The sequence below is a fragment of the Oncorhynchus kisutch genome, linkage group LG8 (genome assembly GCF_002021735.2).
Source record: "Oncorhynchus kisutch isolate 150728-3 linkage group LG8, Okis_V2, whole genome shotgun sequence".
Classification (NCBI taxonomy): Eukaryota; Metazoa; Chordata; class Actinopteri; order Salmoniformes; family Salmonidae; genus Oncorhynchus; species Oncorhynchus kisutch.
The window spans coordinates 78261320-78276585 of NC_034181.2; the positions used below are offsets into that span (position 1 = coordinate 78261320).

The window sequence follows — 15266 nt, forward strand, 5'->3', positions numbered from 1 at the left end:
CGAAACAAATAATCCCATCTCGCTCCGGTGAGCCAGTCAACAAATTGGTTGTTTTTGCTTATTGGATATAAGGGATGTCAGTCCCCATGTCTGTTATTGTCTCCTTTAGGTGTTTGAACTGTTTCCTACTGTGTTGATTCTCTGTCTGTTTGTCCAGATGTGTAAACAAACTGTTGGCCTGTGATTGCCATCCAGATGAGTGATACAGCGTCTGAGAGAGTTAATGTGTGTCCCAAATGGCACCCTATTCCTTATATAGTGCTCTACTTTTAGTACCAGTACCTCTTTTAGTATTGCACTATATGAGTATATGGGGTGCCATTTGAACTGGTTTGTTGCTGGTAAAACGGTCATCCCAGTTTGGAGTACTGATCATGGTTGGTACAGTACTGCTAGTTCTCCTGGAATCAGTACTGATATTCCCCGTTGGTTACACACTGGTGAAACAAAATCACACGCTCATATGCCCTGTGCAGTGCACCATAGTGTGGCAGGCAGCCCTATACGGCTCTGGTCAAAGTTATGCACTACAGGGGGGAAAGTGATTTGAGATTCGCCCTAGAGGAAGGGATTCTTGTGAATATAGAGTGTATGATTAGCATGCTACTATAGTGCTGGTGATTTAGTTACCCTATGTCCCCAAATATCAAATTAGTCGAAGTAGAGGGATCAGATGTTTGAGAGGGGCTTCAATCTCAAACAATGTATGTAGACCCATAATCCTTCACAAAGGAGAGAGAACACACAGAGAAGATAAAACTTGATTGAGTTTACAGAGCCAGGTATCACGAATAGAAACTGTTTCGACTCAGTGCTTTGTCAAGGGTGTACTGGTCCTTACCCCTGTCCACTTTAATAGATATGCTTACATTTAAGTGATATATTAAATAACACTTGTTAGGAATATACATTTTGGTCTGTGCTAGTCCCGCAGCCCAAAGAAAGACAGTATGTATCTTTTCAGTATCTTTACACTATCTTTCCATTGAAGAGAGGGGTTACAGAGCCAGTCACGAAACCCAATGCTTCCTGATTGAAAATAGGAAAAGCACTTTGAGTCGGCTTGTTGTAGGTGCTTGGGAATAATTCAATGAAGTTCTTGAAGAAAAGAAAGACCCACACACTGCTCTTGCCAATATCACTTAGTTGGTTTATTCAGCTTTTCTTCAAGGATGTACTGCTAGTGCTAGACACAATAATCATAAAATAGCTTAGTGATGAGCTTCGTGGGCAACATGGTGCTGAACGCTGAGCTGTTTATATTCACTATGTTGACCTCTGCTGGTGGTTAATCCTCCAACCCAAAGAAGGCAGTATGATCAAAGGCAGATCTTTTAAGAGAAGTTTAGATTAACATGTTGGCCTCCACTGGTGTTTGACCCCAACCCAAAGAAGGCAGTATGATGAAAGGCAGATCTCAGTAAGGGCAGACCTCAGCTTTAACACACATATATAACCTTTATTTACACAGGTTTTTTTATTAGTCATTTGGCAGACACTCTTATCCAGAGTGACTTACAGTAGTGAGTGCATGCATTTTTATATTAGCCCACCATGGGAGTTGAACCCACAACCCTGGCAAGCACCATGCTCTACCAACTGAGCTACAAGGGACCCAATGAGGTGATCCTCATTGAGTTGAAATCTATTCTACCAGAGAGACCTGTTCATTTAAATGTGAACTTAAATGAATGGATTACAGCATTGAGTATACATGTTGTCCCACAGACCAAGGAAAGCCTGTACTGCTAAAGGCAGGTATTCTCAGAGGGCGGTAGGTTAACCCTCAGCGTTATGATGGATGTACAATATATCTGCCATTTTACCACCTCTAACACTGTGTTGTTTGACATTATGAATATAGATGAGCAGGGAGATGCATTGGTAATACACAACCTTCATCAATGCCCTTCACACAACGGTATATAGTACACAAACACCCATGCACTTGCAGGACCACACACACTGGGAATACTTTGCATAGAGGATCCTGTTTCATTTTGCATAGAGTTCTGTTTCATTATTCATAGCTCTACAGTAAGACAGACCACTGCAGCCCCTCTGCACACACATTGCACTGGGAGAGAGGGTGGTTAAAATGCTTCTCTCACTCACACACACACACACACACACACACACACACACAGTTTTTTTTCCTCTGGTTGCACATGTGACATGCTGGTAAAACATGTGGTAAAACTGATTTAAGTTGGCCTGCATTAAAGTCCCCGGCCACTAGGAGCGCCGCTTCTGGGTGAGCATTTTCTTAGAGTTGCTTGAGTGCGGTCTTAGTGCCAGCATCGGTCTGTGGTGGTAAATAGATGGCTCTGAATAATATAGATGAGAACTCTCTTGGTAGATAGTGTGGTCTACAGCTTATCATAAGGTACTCTGCCTCAGGTGACCAATACCTCGACACTTCTTTAATATTAGACATCAACACCAGCTGTTATTGACAAAAATACACACACCCCCACCCCTCATCTTACCAGACGTAGCTTCTCTGTTCTGCCGGTCGATTGAAAATCCCTCCTGCTCTATATTATCCGTGTCGTCGTTCAGCCACGACTCGGGGGAAACATAAGATATTACAGTTTTTAATGTGCCTTTGGTAGAATAATCGCAATCGTAGAACATCAATTTTATTATCCAACGATGGCATATTAACAAGTAGAATTGATGACAGTGGGAGTTTACTCGCTCGCCGCCTCTTTTCCTCCGTCTTTTCTTCACGCAAATGACGGGGATCTGGGCCTGTTCCCGGGAGAGCAGTATTTCTTTCTCATCAGACTCGTGAAAGGAAAAGCTTCTTCCAGTTCGTGGTGAGTAATCCCAGTTCTGATGTCCATAAGTTATTTTTGGTCATAAGAGATGGTAGCAGCAACATTATGTACAAAATAAGTTTTAAAAAAAAGTTTAAAACAATGCAAAAAAAAAGAACAAATAGCACAATTGGTTACAGGCATGAAAAACATCAGCCATCCTCTTCGGCGTCATTTTAAGGTTCTTAGCTTTCCAACGCTATGCGGCATATGACGTGTTCTTCCGGCAGAAATTGACTGTCAGTCCGAGCAGCGAATAAAAGTGTAAGCAGGACTTCCCATTTAACCAGGCAAGTCAGTTAAGAACAAACTCTTACTTAACAATGACAGCCAACCCCAGCCAAACCCTCCCCTAACCCGGATGACGCTGGGACAATTGTGCACCGCCCTATGGGACTCCCGATCAGTTGTGATACAGCCCGGGATCGAACCAGGGTCTGTAGTGATGCCTCTAGCACTGAGATGCAGTGCCTTAGACCGCTGCGACACTCGGGAGCCCCGAGTCTAATCCGAAACCCCAGAGTCTAGTGAGGCAAACTCATTTTAAGCTGGGAAACATGGCTATCAGCCAAAACTGTCCTAAATGGGCTTAACAGAGGCTGATTTATTAGCACACTACCTTGATAAAACAATTAACTAATAACGAAAGTCCCCAAAATCAGGGAGTTTACGCTTAACCGGTTTTAAGCGAGCTCTCCCCCTAGTCATTACACACACACACACCAAATACACACAGAACAAACACACACAGACATACACAAACACGGGCACAAGCTATGTCAAGAATCCAGTATATAAATATGTGGTGTGTATAAACAGTATAACTAAAATATAATGTACAGAAGTAGAAATATTAGAATGGGATACATCTAGAATACATAAAAGCAAGCAAGCAAACAAACACACACACACACACACGCTACACTGCAGGTTGTTGAATAATTGAAGCCATATTATTTCAGAGCTGCCAGGGACAGGCTTCATTTTAACACACCCTATTATATTAATCAAAACGACTTTTCATGTTGACCAGAGGTACGCTCGGGTGTGTTTGTGCTTGAGCGTGCAATACAAACACACACTGTGAGCAGTTGGTTATCTATCTGTAAAGTCATTAAGATAAGAGAGGAAATGTGTTGGTGTGAACAGAATGTCCAGACAATTGAGTCTGATTCTAACCATATCTCCCATCGACAGAGAAACATTAATCAGCTCCAATAATACAGCAGTACTGTTACAGGGAGCTACAACTCTACTGTACTCCTTCCTGTACTAGAACTATCACTAGTCCATCACTATACCAGGACTGGTCTACAGACGACTATCAGATCATGTATTGTACCAGGACTGGTCTACAGACAACTATCAGATCATATACTGTACCAGGACTGGTCTACAGACAACTATCAACTCATATACTGTACCAGGACTGGTCTACAGACAACTATCAACTCTTATACTGTACCAGGACTGGTCTACAGACGACTATCAACTCATATACTGTACCAGGACTGGTCTACAGATAACTATCAGATCATATACTGTACCAGGACTGGTCTACAGCCGACTATCAACTCATATACTGTACCAGGACTGGTCTACAGACAACTATCAGATCATATACTGTACCAGGACTGGTCTAAAGACGACTATCAACTCATATACTGTACCAGGACTGGTCTACAGACTATTAGATGATATACCAGCACTAGTCTACAGACTATTAGATCATATACCTGCACTGGTCTACAGACTATTAGATGATATAGCTCATATACTGTACCAGGACTGGTCTACAGACAACTATCAGATCATGTATTGTACCAGGACTGGTCTACAGACATCTATCAACTCATATACTGTACCAGGACTGGTCTACAGACAACTATCAGATCATGTACTGTACCAGGACTGGTCTACAGATGACTATCAACTCATATACTGTACCAGGACTGGTCTACAGACGACTATCAACTCATATACTGTACCGGGACTGGTCTACAGACAACTATCAGATCATATACTTTACCAGGACTGGTCTACAGACTATTAGATGATATACCAGCACTAGTCTACAGACTATTAGATCATATACCTGCACTGGTCTACAGACTATTAGATGATATACCTATATGCCTGTATAGTGGTGGTTCAAGCCCTCAATGCTGATTACCTGAAAGCTGTTCCTTGGGCGTCATTGAAAATAAAAATGTGTTCTTAACTGACTTGCCTAGTTAAATAAAGGTAAAATACAAAATGTAATAAATATCAGACCATATACCATGGGTATGACAAAACATGTGTTTTTACTGTTGTAATTGCATTGGTAATCTGTTAAAATAGTAGCAATAAGACACCTCTGGGTTTGTGGTATATGGCCAATATACCACACCCCCCTGGGCCCCCCCCCCAGGCCTTATTGTTTAATTAGATCATATACCAGCACTGGTCTACAGACAATCAGATCTGTAAACCAGCATTAGTCTACAGACAGCTAAAACTCTCCTACTGCTCTTACCCATGCGGTTCTATTCTATCTCTATCTGTGTTGAACAGATGGTGCTCCGAATAACAAGTGATTAAGCAGAAACAGACAGTTCAGTTCAATCAGTGTTTTAGAAGACGGCATCAGTGGAAGAAGGGCAGGGCTGCTCTAGAAAAGGTGTACACAGGCACACAATCACACACACACATGCACTCAGGCACACAATTACACACATGCATCAATCAATCAATCAATCAATCAATCTATCAAATGGATTTATAACGCCATTTTTACAACAGCAGTTGTCACAAGGTGCTTTTCCAGAAACCCTGGGGGGGGGGGGGGGGGGCATTCCCCTTCTGGCTGTGCTGGGTGGAGATTATAAAGGTACATGGACATTAAGGCCAAATCGGTTTTTCAAGATATTCAAACATTTATAATCACAGTGGTTATTGAGGGTACAGCACATCAGGAGAAAATGTCCATTGGCTTTTCATAGCTGAGCATTCAGAGGTAGAGAGAGAGAGAGAGAGGTAGAGAGCGAGGTAGAGAGAGAGAGAGAGAGAGAGAGAGAGGGGGGGTAGAGAGAGAGAGAGAGAGAGAGAGAGAGAGGGGTGGAGAGAGAGAGAGAGAGAGAGAGAGAGAGGGAGAGGGAGAGAGAGAGGGGGGTGGAGAGAGAGAGTTGAAACAGACGGTCCAGGTCAGGGTAGCAACTCGGGTGAACAGATCAGGGTGTGCACGCATGCCATCATCAACCTGCACACACACACTCTGGGAGGAGATGGGCTGAGGTGTCAATGTGAGCTTTTATCTGTGTTTGTCTGGTTTCTGTTTAGCTCCATTTAAGATGTCAGGCCATGTCTTGAATAAACATGAGCTGCAGGCTTAGCTTGCCATGTAAAACTCTCTGCTCTCTGTAAAAGTCTACTGTCTGTCTGTCTGTCTGTCTGTCTGTCTGTCTGTCTGTCTGTCTGTCTGTCTGTCTGTCTGTCTGTCTGTCTGTCTGTCTGTCTGTCTGTCTGTCTGTCTGTCTGTCTGTCTGTCTGTCTGTCTGGGATTACTGAGCTCCACCACAACCTTCATCTCTGCCTCTCTCTCTCTCGGTCTCTCTCTCTCTCCACCCCCCTTCTTCTATCCCCCTACAGGCCCGTAAGCAGAATCTTCCCCGGGAGGAGCAGGGTCCGTCTATAAAGAACCTGGACTTCTGGCCCAAGCTCATCACTCTCATGGTGTCTGTGATCGACGAGGACCGCACCGCCTACACCCCTGTCATCAACCAGTACGTACAAAATGGACACACACAGACACACACACAGTGATAGATCTATTTTGGGATAATGGCTCTGGGATAGCTGAGGGCATAAACGGATAGTGAATAAGCAACAGAAATCATTGAGAGAGGGAAAGCAAGAGAGAGATGGAGAAAGAGTGTGTGTGTGTGTGTGTGTGTGTGTGTGTGTGTGTGTGTGTGTGTGTGTGTGTGTGTGTGTGTGTGTGTGTGTGTGTGTGTGTGTGTGTGTGTGTGTGTGTGTGTGTGTGTGTGTGTGTGTGTTAGCGCATGCATGCTTGTTTTTGTGTGTGAGAGCTATATTAGGGAACGTAACACATTGAGAGGGAAATTGATCTGCGTAAAAAGCCTTTAACGTAATTCCTGTCATTCCATCGCTGGATAATTATCCCAGTGACTTCTCACAATTAAGGGCTGACTGGAAATCTATAATATACAAAATAACAATTTATCTGCAAACGCCTCTTCCTATCTCTCTCCCGCTCTTCTTTCTCTTTCTTCACTTCCCCATCTCTCTCTGTTATCCTCTCTACCTTTATATATCTCTCTTTATCTATCTCTCTTTAATTCAATTCAATGGGCTTTATTGGCATGGGAAACATGTGTTAACATTGCCAAAGCAAGTGAGGTAGATAATATACAAAAGTGAAATAAACAATACAAATTAACAGTAAACATTACACATACAGACATTTCAAAACAATAAAGACATTACAAATGTCATATTATACATATATATATATATACAGTGTTGTAACAATGTACAAATGGTTAAAAGAACACAAGGGAAAAGAAATAAGCATAAATATGGGTTGTATTTACAATGGTGTGTGTTCTTCACTGGTTGCCCTTTTCTTGTGGCAACAGGTCACAAATCTTGCTGCTGTGATGGCACACTGTGGAATTTCACCCAGTAGATATGAGAGTTTATCAAAATTGGATTTGTTTTCGAATTCTTTGTGGATCTGTGTAATCTGAGGGAAATATGTCTCTCTAATATGGTCATACGTTGGACAGGAGGTTAGGAAGTGCAACTCAGTTTCCACCTCATTTTGTGGGCAGTGTGCACATAGCCTGTCTTCTCTTGAGAGCCAGGTCTGTTTACGGCGGCCTTTCTCAATAGCAGGGCTATGCTCACTAAGTCTGTACATAGTCAAAGCTTTCCTTAAGTTTGGGTCAGTCACAGTGGACAGGTATTCTGCCACTGTGTACTCTCTGCTTAGGGCCAAATAGCATTCTAGTTTGCTCTGTTTTTTTGTTAGTTCTTTCCTATGTGTTTTCTCATGATTTGGTTGGGTCTAATTGTGCTGCTGTCCTGGGGCTCTGTAGGGTGTGTTTGTGTTTGTGAACAGAGCCCCAGGACCAGCTTGCTTATGGGACTCTTCTCCAGGTTCATCTCTCTGTAGGTGATGGCTTTGTTATGGAAGGTTTGGGAATCGCTTCCTTTTAGGTGGTAATAGAATTTAACGGCTCTTTTCTGGATTTTGATAATTAGTGGGTATCGGCCTAATTCTGCTCTGCATGCATTATTTGGTGTTCTACGTTGTACACGGAGGATATTTTTGCAGAATTCTGCGTGCAGAGTCTCAATTTGGTGTTTGTCCCATTTTTTGAAGTCTTGGTTGGTGAGCGGACCCCAGACCTCACAACCATAAAGGGCAATGGGCTCTATGACTGATTCAAGTATTTTTAGCCAAATCCCAATTGGTATGTTGAAATTTATGTTCCTTTTGATGGCATAGAATGCCCTTCTTGCCTTGTCTCTCAGATCGTTCACAGCTTTGTGGGAGTTACCTGTGGTGCTGATGTTTAGGCCAAGGTATGTATAGTTTTTGTGTGCTCTAGGGCAACAGTGTCTAGATGGAATTTGTATTTGTGGTCCTGGTGACTGGACCTTTTTTGGTCTTACTGAGATTTACTGTCAGGGCCCAGGTCTGACAGAATCTGTGCATAAGATCTAGGTGCTGCTGTAGGCCCTCCTTGGTTGGTGACAGAAGCACCAGATCATCAGCAAACAGCAAACATTTGACTTCTGATTCTAGTAGGGTGAGGCCGGGTGCTGCAGACTTTTCTAGTGCCCGTGCCAATTCGTTAATATATTGAAGAGGGTGGGGCTTAAGCTGCATCCCAGTCTCACCCCACGACCCTGTGTGAAGAAATGTGTGTTTTTTTTGCCAATTTTAACAGCACACTTGTTGCACACTTGTTGTTTGTGTACATGGATTTTATAATGTCGTATGTTTTACCCCCAACACCACTTTCCATCAGTTTGTATAGCTGACCCTCATGCCAAATTGAGTCGAAGGCTTTTTTTAAATCAACAAAGCATGAGAAGACTTTGCCTTTGTTTTGGTTTGTTTGGTTGTCAATTAGGGTGTGCAGGGTGAATACATGGTCTGTTGTACGGTAATTTGGTAAAAAGCCAATTTGACATTTGCTCAGTACATTGTTTTCATTGGGGAAATGTACGAGTCTGCTGTTAATGATAATGCAGAGGATTTTCCCAAGGTTACTGTTGACGCATATTCCACGGTAGTTATTGGGGTCAAATTTGTCTCCACTTTTGTGGATTGGGGTGATCAGTCCTTGGTTCCAAATATTGGGGAAGATGCCAGAGCTAAGGATGATGTTAAAGAGTTTTAGTATAGCCAATTGGAATTTGTTGTCTGTATATTTGATCATTTCATTGAGGATACCATCAACACCACAGGCCTTTTTGGGTTGGAGGGTTTTTATTTTGTCCTGTAACTCATTCAATGTAATTGGAGAATCCAGTGGGTTCTGGTCTTTAATAGCTGATTCTAAGATCTGTATTTGATCATGTATATGTTTTGCTCTTTATTCTTTGTTATAGAGCCAAAAAGATTGGAGAAGTGGTTTACCCATACATCTCCATTTTGGATAGATAATTCTTCGTGTTGTTGTTTGTTTAGTGTTTTCCAATTTTCCCAGAAGTGGTTAGAGTCTATGGATTCTTCAATTACATTGAGCTGATTTCTGACGTGCTGTAACTTCTTTTTCCGTAGTGTATTTCTGTATTGTTTTAGTGATTCACCATAGTGAAGACGTAGACTCAGAATTTCCGGGTCTCTATGTTTTTATTTGGACAGGTTTCTCAATTTCATTCTTCATCAAACCATTTGTCATTATTGTTAATTTTCTTCGGTTTTCTATTTGAGATTTTTAGATTTGATAGGGAAGCTGAGAGGTCAAATATACTGTTAAGATTTTCTACTGCCAAGTTTACACCTTCACTATTACAGTGGAACGTCTTTATCTATCTACTGTCTATCTCTCTTTATCTATCTCTCTTTATCTATCTAGCTACCTTTATATGTCTCTCTTTATCTATCTACCTTTATCTATCTCTCTTTATCTATCTACCTTTATCTCTCTTTATCTATCTACCTTTATCTATCTCTATCTATCTACCTTTATCTATCTCTCTTTATCTATCTCTCTATCTATCTACCTAAATACCTTTATCTATCTCTCTCTTTATCTCTCTCTATCTCTCTCTCGGGGTTATTAGATCTTCAGTTGAATTCTTCCTCTGAGATTCAACCAATTTATCCCAAATCTCCAGTGACACCCTATTTTCTGTCCAACCCACTTTCACACTCCTTCTGATCAGAGCTAGGGATTGGGGTGCTATTCGAGACAGAAACAGGCAGTCTGAGTGTCCAGTCAAGCTTGTGATTATGAGGAAATGAGTGTGATGTGGATCCATTGTAATTCCTCCCACAGATTTCCCCAAGAGCTGAATATGGGGAAGGTCAGCGCTGAGTTCATATGGAACCTGTTTGCCCTGGACATGAAATACGCCATGGAAGGTTAGTAGGAAATGCTATTGATCTGTCAAAACCCTGTGTGTCACTTCTCTCTGCTCTCTCTCTCTCTCTCTCTCTCTCTCTCTCTCTCTCTCTCTCTCTCTCTCTACCCTTCTCTCTCTCTACCCCTCTCTCTCTCTCTCTCTATCTATCTCTCTCTCTCTCTCTCTCTCTCTCTCTCTCTACCCTTCTCTCTCTCTCTCTCTCTCTCTCTCTCAATCTTTCTTTCTTTCTCTCTCTCTCTCTCTCTCTCTCTCTCTCTCTCTCTCTCTCTCTCTCAATCTTTATTTATCTCTCTGCCTCTATCTCTACTCGCTCCCTATTCTCTCTGCTCTCCATACCTCTCTCTTTGCTTTCTTCCCCAGAGCTAAAGTAGGGCTTTTCTTCAGAGGACACACTCTACTTATATTACTTATATCTAAATCAGAGTTATGGTGGCAGGCTTTTGTGAGTGGGTCGTGGGGGTGTGTCGCTCCAGGGAGTGTGTTTCCGTGTTGCAGGGAGGACACTTTCAGTGTTGCACACGCTCACATATCTCCTCTTACCTCGCCCTCCTCCTCCCTCCTCTTACATAAAATCTGTGAAAACAGATGACCGGTTTGACCATAGCACAAAGTTGTTATCTCATTATAATGGGACCTGCTTGCATCATTATTGGATATTAAGGTTTTGCATGTAGGCATTCTATTTCCAGAGGTTTAAGATATTAGATTAGGGCATTCTTTCCCATACATCATAATTGCTATTTGTTTTACCACAATTCTTCAGTGGTTTTATATTAGCTATGTATTTTAATGCACCTTATACCACCCACCACTGCGACCTGTATGCTCTAGTCGGCTGGCCCTCGCTACATATTCGTCGCCAGACCCACTGGCTCCAGGTCATCTACAAGTCCATGCTAGGTAAAGCTCCGCCTTATCTCAGTTCACTGGTCACGATGGCAACACCCACCCGTAGCATGCGCTCCAGCAGGTGTATCTCACTGATCATCCCTAAAGCCAACACCTCATTTGGCCGCCTTTCGTTCCAGTTCTCTGCTGCCTGTGACTGGAACCAATTGCAAAAATCGCTGAAGTTGGAGACTTTTATCCCCCTCACCAACTTCAAACATCTGCTATCTGAGCAGCTAACCGATCGCTGCAGCTGTACATAGTCTATCGGTAAATAGCCCACCCATTTTTACCTACCTCATCCCCATACTGTTTTTATTTATTTACTTTTCTGCTCTTTTGCACACCAATATCTCTACCTGTACATGACCATCTGATCATTTATCACTCCAGTGTTAATCTGCAAAATTGTAATTATTCGCATACCTCCTCATGCCTTTTGCACACAATGTATATAGACTCTCTTTTTTTTCTACTGTGTTATTGACTTGTTAATTGTTTACTCCATGTGTAACTCTGTGTTGTCTGTTCACACTGCTATGCTTTATCTTGGCCAGGTCGCAGTTGCAAATGAGAACTTGTTCTCAACTAGCCTACCTGGTTAAATAAAGGTGAAATTAAAAAAAATTAAAAAAATTGGGAACATAAATCTACATAAATCTCAACTAAACCTGAACTGGTATGGGGCTGTGCATCTGGCGGTGTGCGTCGGACTGCAAACTTGCCTGCCTGCCTTCATGTGTGAGTGCGTGTGTGTGTGTGAATGTCCCCAGTCAGTGCTATTAAGAAAGCAGGTCATTGTGTGTTAAATTCCATCTGTTTGGAGGAGAAAGGAAAGCAGTGACCTCACCAGTGGCCAGTATTTTTTATGCGCGTGGTGTCAGAATGCACTTACTTTTCCTAAATGGGATTGTTACACAACAGAACAGTTCACCCACACTGATCTCAGACCAAGGTACGCTGCCTGCTAATGATCTATTGGCTATAGAGCAACTTGTCAATTTCAAATTATTTTTTAACAAGTTGTTTTTATTTTCTAACAACTGTGTGAATTGAGGTGTGTTCCGCCCATTTCACTGTAGCGGACCGTTTCTGTTTGACACATTACTGAGCCAGACAAACGTCTCTCTTCGGCGAGAGCCCAAGCACAAACGTTTTCCTCCCTGGCACATTTTCCGGCTGGCGTCCACATTGCCTTCACTATTAATAATAACTTTGGACATGTGTGCGTTCCTATCAAAGTAAGTGTCACGTCCTGACCATAGCGAGCCTTCATTTCTATGGTACAATAGGTCAGGGCGTGACTGGGGGCTTAGTCTAGTTTATTGTTTCTATGTGGGGTTCTAGTTTTGTTTTTCTATGTTGGTGATTTTGTATGAATCCCAATTAGAGGCAGCTGGTAATCGTTGTCTCTAATTGGGGATCATATTTAGGTAGCCTTTTTTTCCCACCTGTGTTTATGGGATATTGTTTATGTGTAGTTGCATGTTAGCACAACATTGTCGTCACGTTTAGTTTATTTCTTTATTGTTTTGTTGTGTGGTTCACTTACTTTAAATAAAAGATGTGGAACCCAGATCACACTGCACGTTGGTCCGAGTATGATTCCAACGATCGTGACAGAATATCCCACCAGTCAAGGACCAAGCAGCGGGCAACGATGGGGAAAATAAGTTGGACCTGGGAGGAAATAATGGAAGGACAGAAGATACTTCCTTGGCAGGAGTCACAGAGGATGCAAGGAGAGAAGGGAGAACAGGGACGACGCGGGGTTCGATCGGCCACAAGGAAAGCCCAAAAGACAGCCCGAGAGCCGAGGTGTGAACCAGTGACAACATGGGAGGAGGTAGAGAGGTAGTCGGTCGACCCAGGGAGAGTGCCACAGCCCGCCTGGGATTCAATAGAACAGTGAGAGGAGGGATACCGGAGAATGGAAACGCAGGTGTTTGGAAGAGCGTGTTACCAGTCTGGTGCAATCTGTGCCGGTCCCACGCATCAGGCCTCCAGTGCGCTTCCCCAGTCCGGTACGTCCTTTGCCTGCTCCTCACACTCACCCAGATGTACCCCTCCACAGACCAGTATGTCCTGTGCTAGCTCCTCGTACTTGTCGTGCGAAGTGTGTCATCGAACCGGTACAATTTATGCAGGCTATACGCACCAGGTCTCCGGTGCTCCTTCACAGCCCAGTACGTCCTGTTCCTTCTCCCCGCACTCGCCCTGAAGTGCGTGTCACCAGTCCGGTGCCACCTGTACTGGCCCCACGTATCAGGCCTCCAGTGCGCCTCCCCAGTCCAGTACGTCCTGTTCCTTCTCCCCGCACTCGCTCTGAAGTGCGTGTCACCACTCTGGTACCACCAGTGTCGGCCCCACGCACCAGGTTTCCTGCGACGATCCCCAGTCCAGAGCTTCCGGCGACGGTTTCCAGTCCAGAACTTCCGGCGACGGTTCCCAGTCCCGAGCTTCCGGCGACGGTTCCCAGTCTCGAGCTTCCGGCGACGGTTCCCAGTCCCGAGCTTCCGGCGACGGTTCCCAGTCCAGAGCTTCCGCCGACAGTCCCCAGTCCAGAGCTTCTGGCGACGGTTCCCAGTCCAGAGCTTCCAGCGACGGTTCCCAGTTCAGAGCTTCCGGCGACGGTTCCCAGTCCAGAGCCTCCGCCGACAGTCCCCAGTCCAGAGCTTCCGGCGACAGTCCCCAGTCCGGAACCTCCAACGACGGTCCACAGTCCGGAACCTCCAGAGACGGTCCACAGTCCGGAACCTCCAGAGACGGTCCACGGTCCGGAACCTCCAGAGACGGTCCACGGTCCGCAACCTCCTGAGACGGTCCACGGTCCAGAACCTCCTGAGACGGTCCACGGCCCGGAACCTCCTGGACAGTCCACGGCCCGGAACCTCCTGAGACGGTCCACGGCCCGGAATCACCTGAGACGGTCAATGGTCCGGAACCTTCGGCGAGGGTCAACGGTCCGGAGCTTCCAAACACGGCGTCCAGTCCAGCTCCATGGCAGGAGCTCTCCTCTGCGCCGATGCCCAGTCCAGACACGGCTTCTAGTCCCGCTCCATGGCAGGAGCCTTCCTTGACACCGAGGTCCAGTTCAGGCACAGTGTTCAGCGTGGCGCCATGTGTGTTGACATCATAAAATGCATTCCGGTTGTCACGTAAATGTCTGCCAGACCAAAGATGCTAGAACAAAATGAAGAGAAGAGATGGTTCAATCGTCTTTTGAGTAAACATCAGGAAGTGAATGATGGTAAACGACACACCCCATTCAACATGCATACTGCAAACAGACCCAACTCATCTTGCAACATCTTATCTTTGGTTGACATGAAAAAACAAATATGGGGGCCCGCACAAAATACCCATCACGTTTTATTAAATTATTTAGATCACTGGTAAGGTCACCCGTGATATGATGAATTGTAAATAGTAATTTATATTAGCTAATTACGGTTTCTGTCAGCGTTAGCTAAATATGACCGCTTGTGTTAGGTCACTCTTTCCTCAGTTAGCGCTACAACTAATGTAGCTGACATTTTCTGGTTTGGATGAGAATTGTGTTAGCCTTTCACATGGACGACATAACGTTGTGAAGACTGTGTTTCTGTGAAAAAAAACAATGTGGCCAGCTCAAACGCTAACTGTTGCGTCAATCCTAACTGGACGTTCTAAATAAGTGTTCTAATCACAGTGGATTGAGCGTACAATGCAGGGACCACTTTAGAATGATCACACCCGTGTGTTCGTACATGTCAAAGGGTTAAACACTATCCCACTGCATTATCCTCATTCACTTATATACAATAACTACATGCACTCACTCACGCAAACACACACACACACCCTAGCATGCACATAACCAGAACGTCCCAAGTCAGTTTGTGTGTGTGAGAGAGAGAGTTGCTGATAGAGCAACAGTTTCAATATAAAGGCAGGCGGCAGTTCATT

The 15266-nt window shown here is 44.0% G+C and overlaps 1 protein-coding gene across 1 annotated transcript in view; it reads left to right on the forward strand.

Annotated features, from left to right (window-relative positions):
- LOC109881087 (protein unc-13 homolog C) overlaps nucleotides 1–15266 on the forward strand; it is a 222597-nt gene that overhangs the window by 103730 nt on the left and 103601 nt on the right. The window contains exons 18-19 of the mRNA XM_031829463.1: nucleotides 6453–6586; nucleotides 10343–10428. Of these exons, the coding sequence (XP_031685323.1) occupies nucleotides 6453–6586; nucleotides 10343–10428 (220 nt within the window). The remainder of the gene's footprint in view (nucleotides 1–6452; nucleotides 6587–10342; nucleotides 10429–15266) is intronic.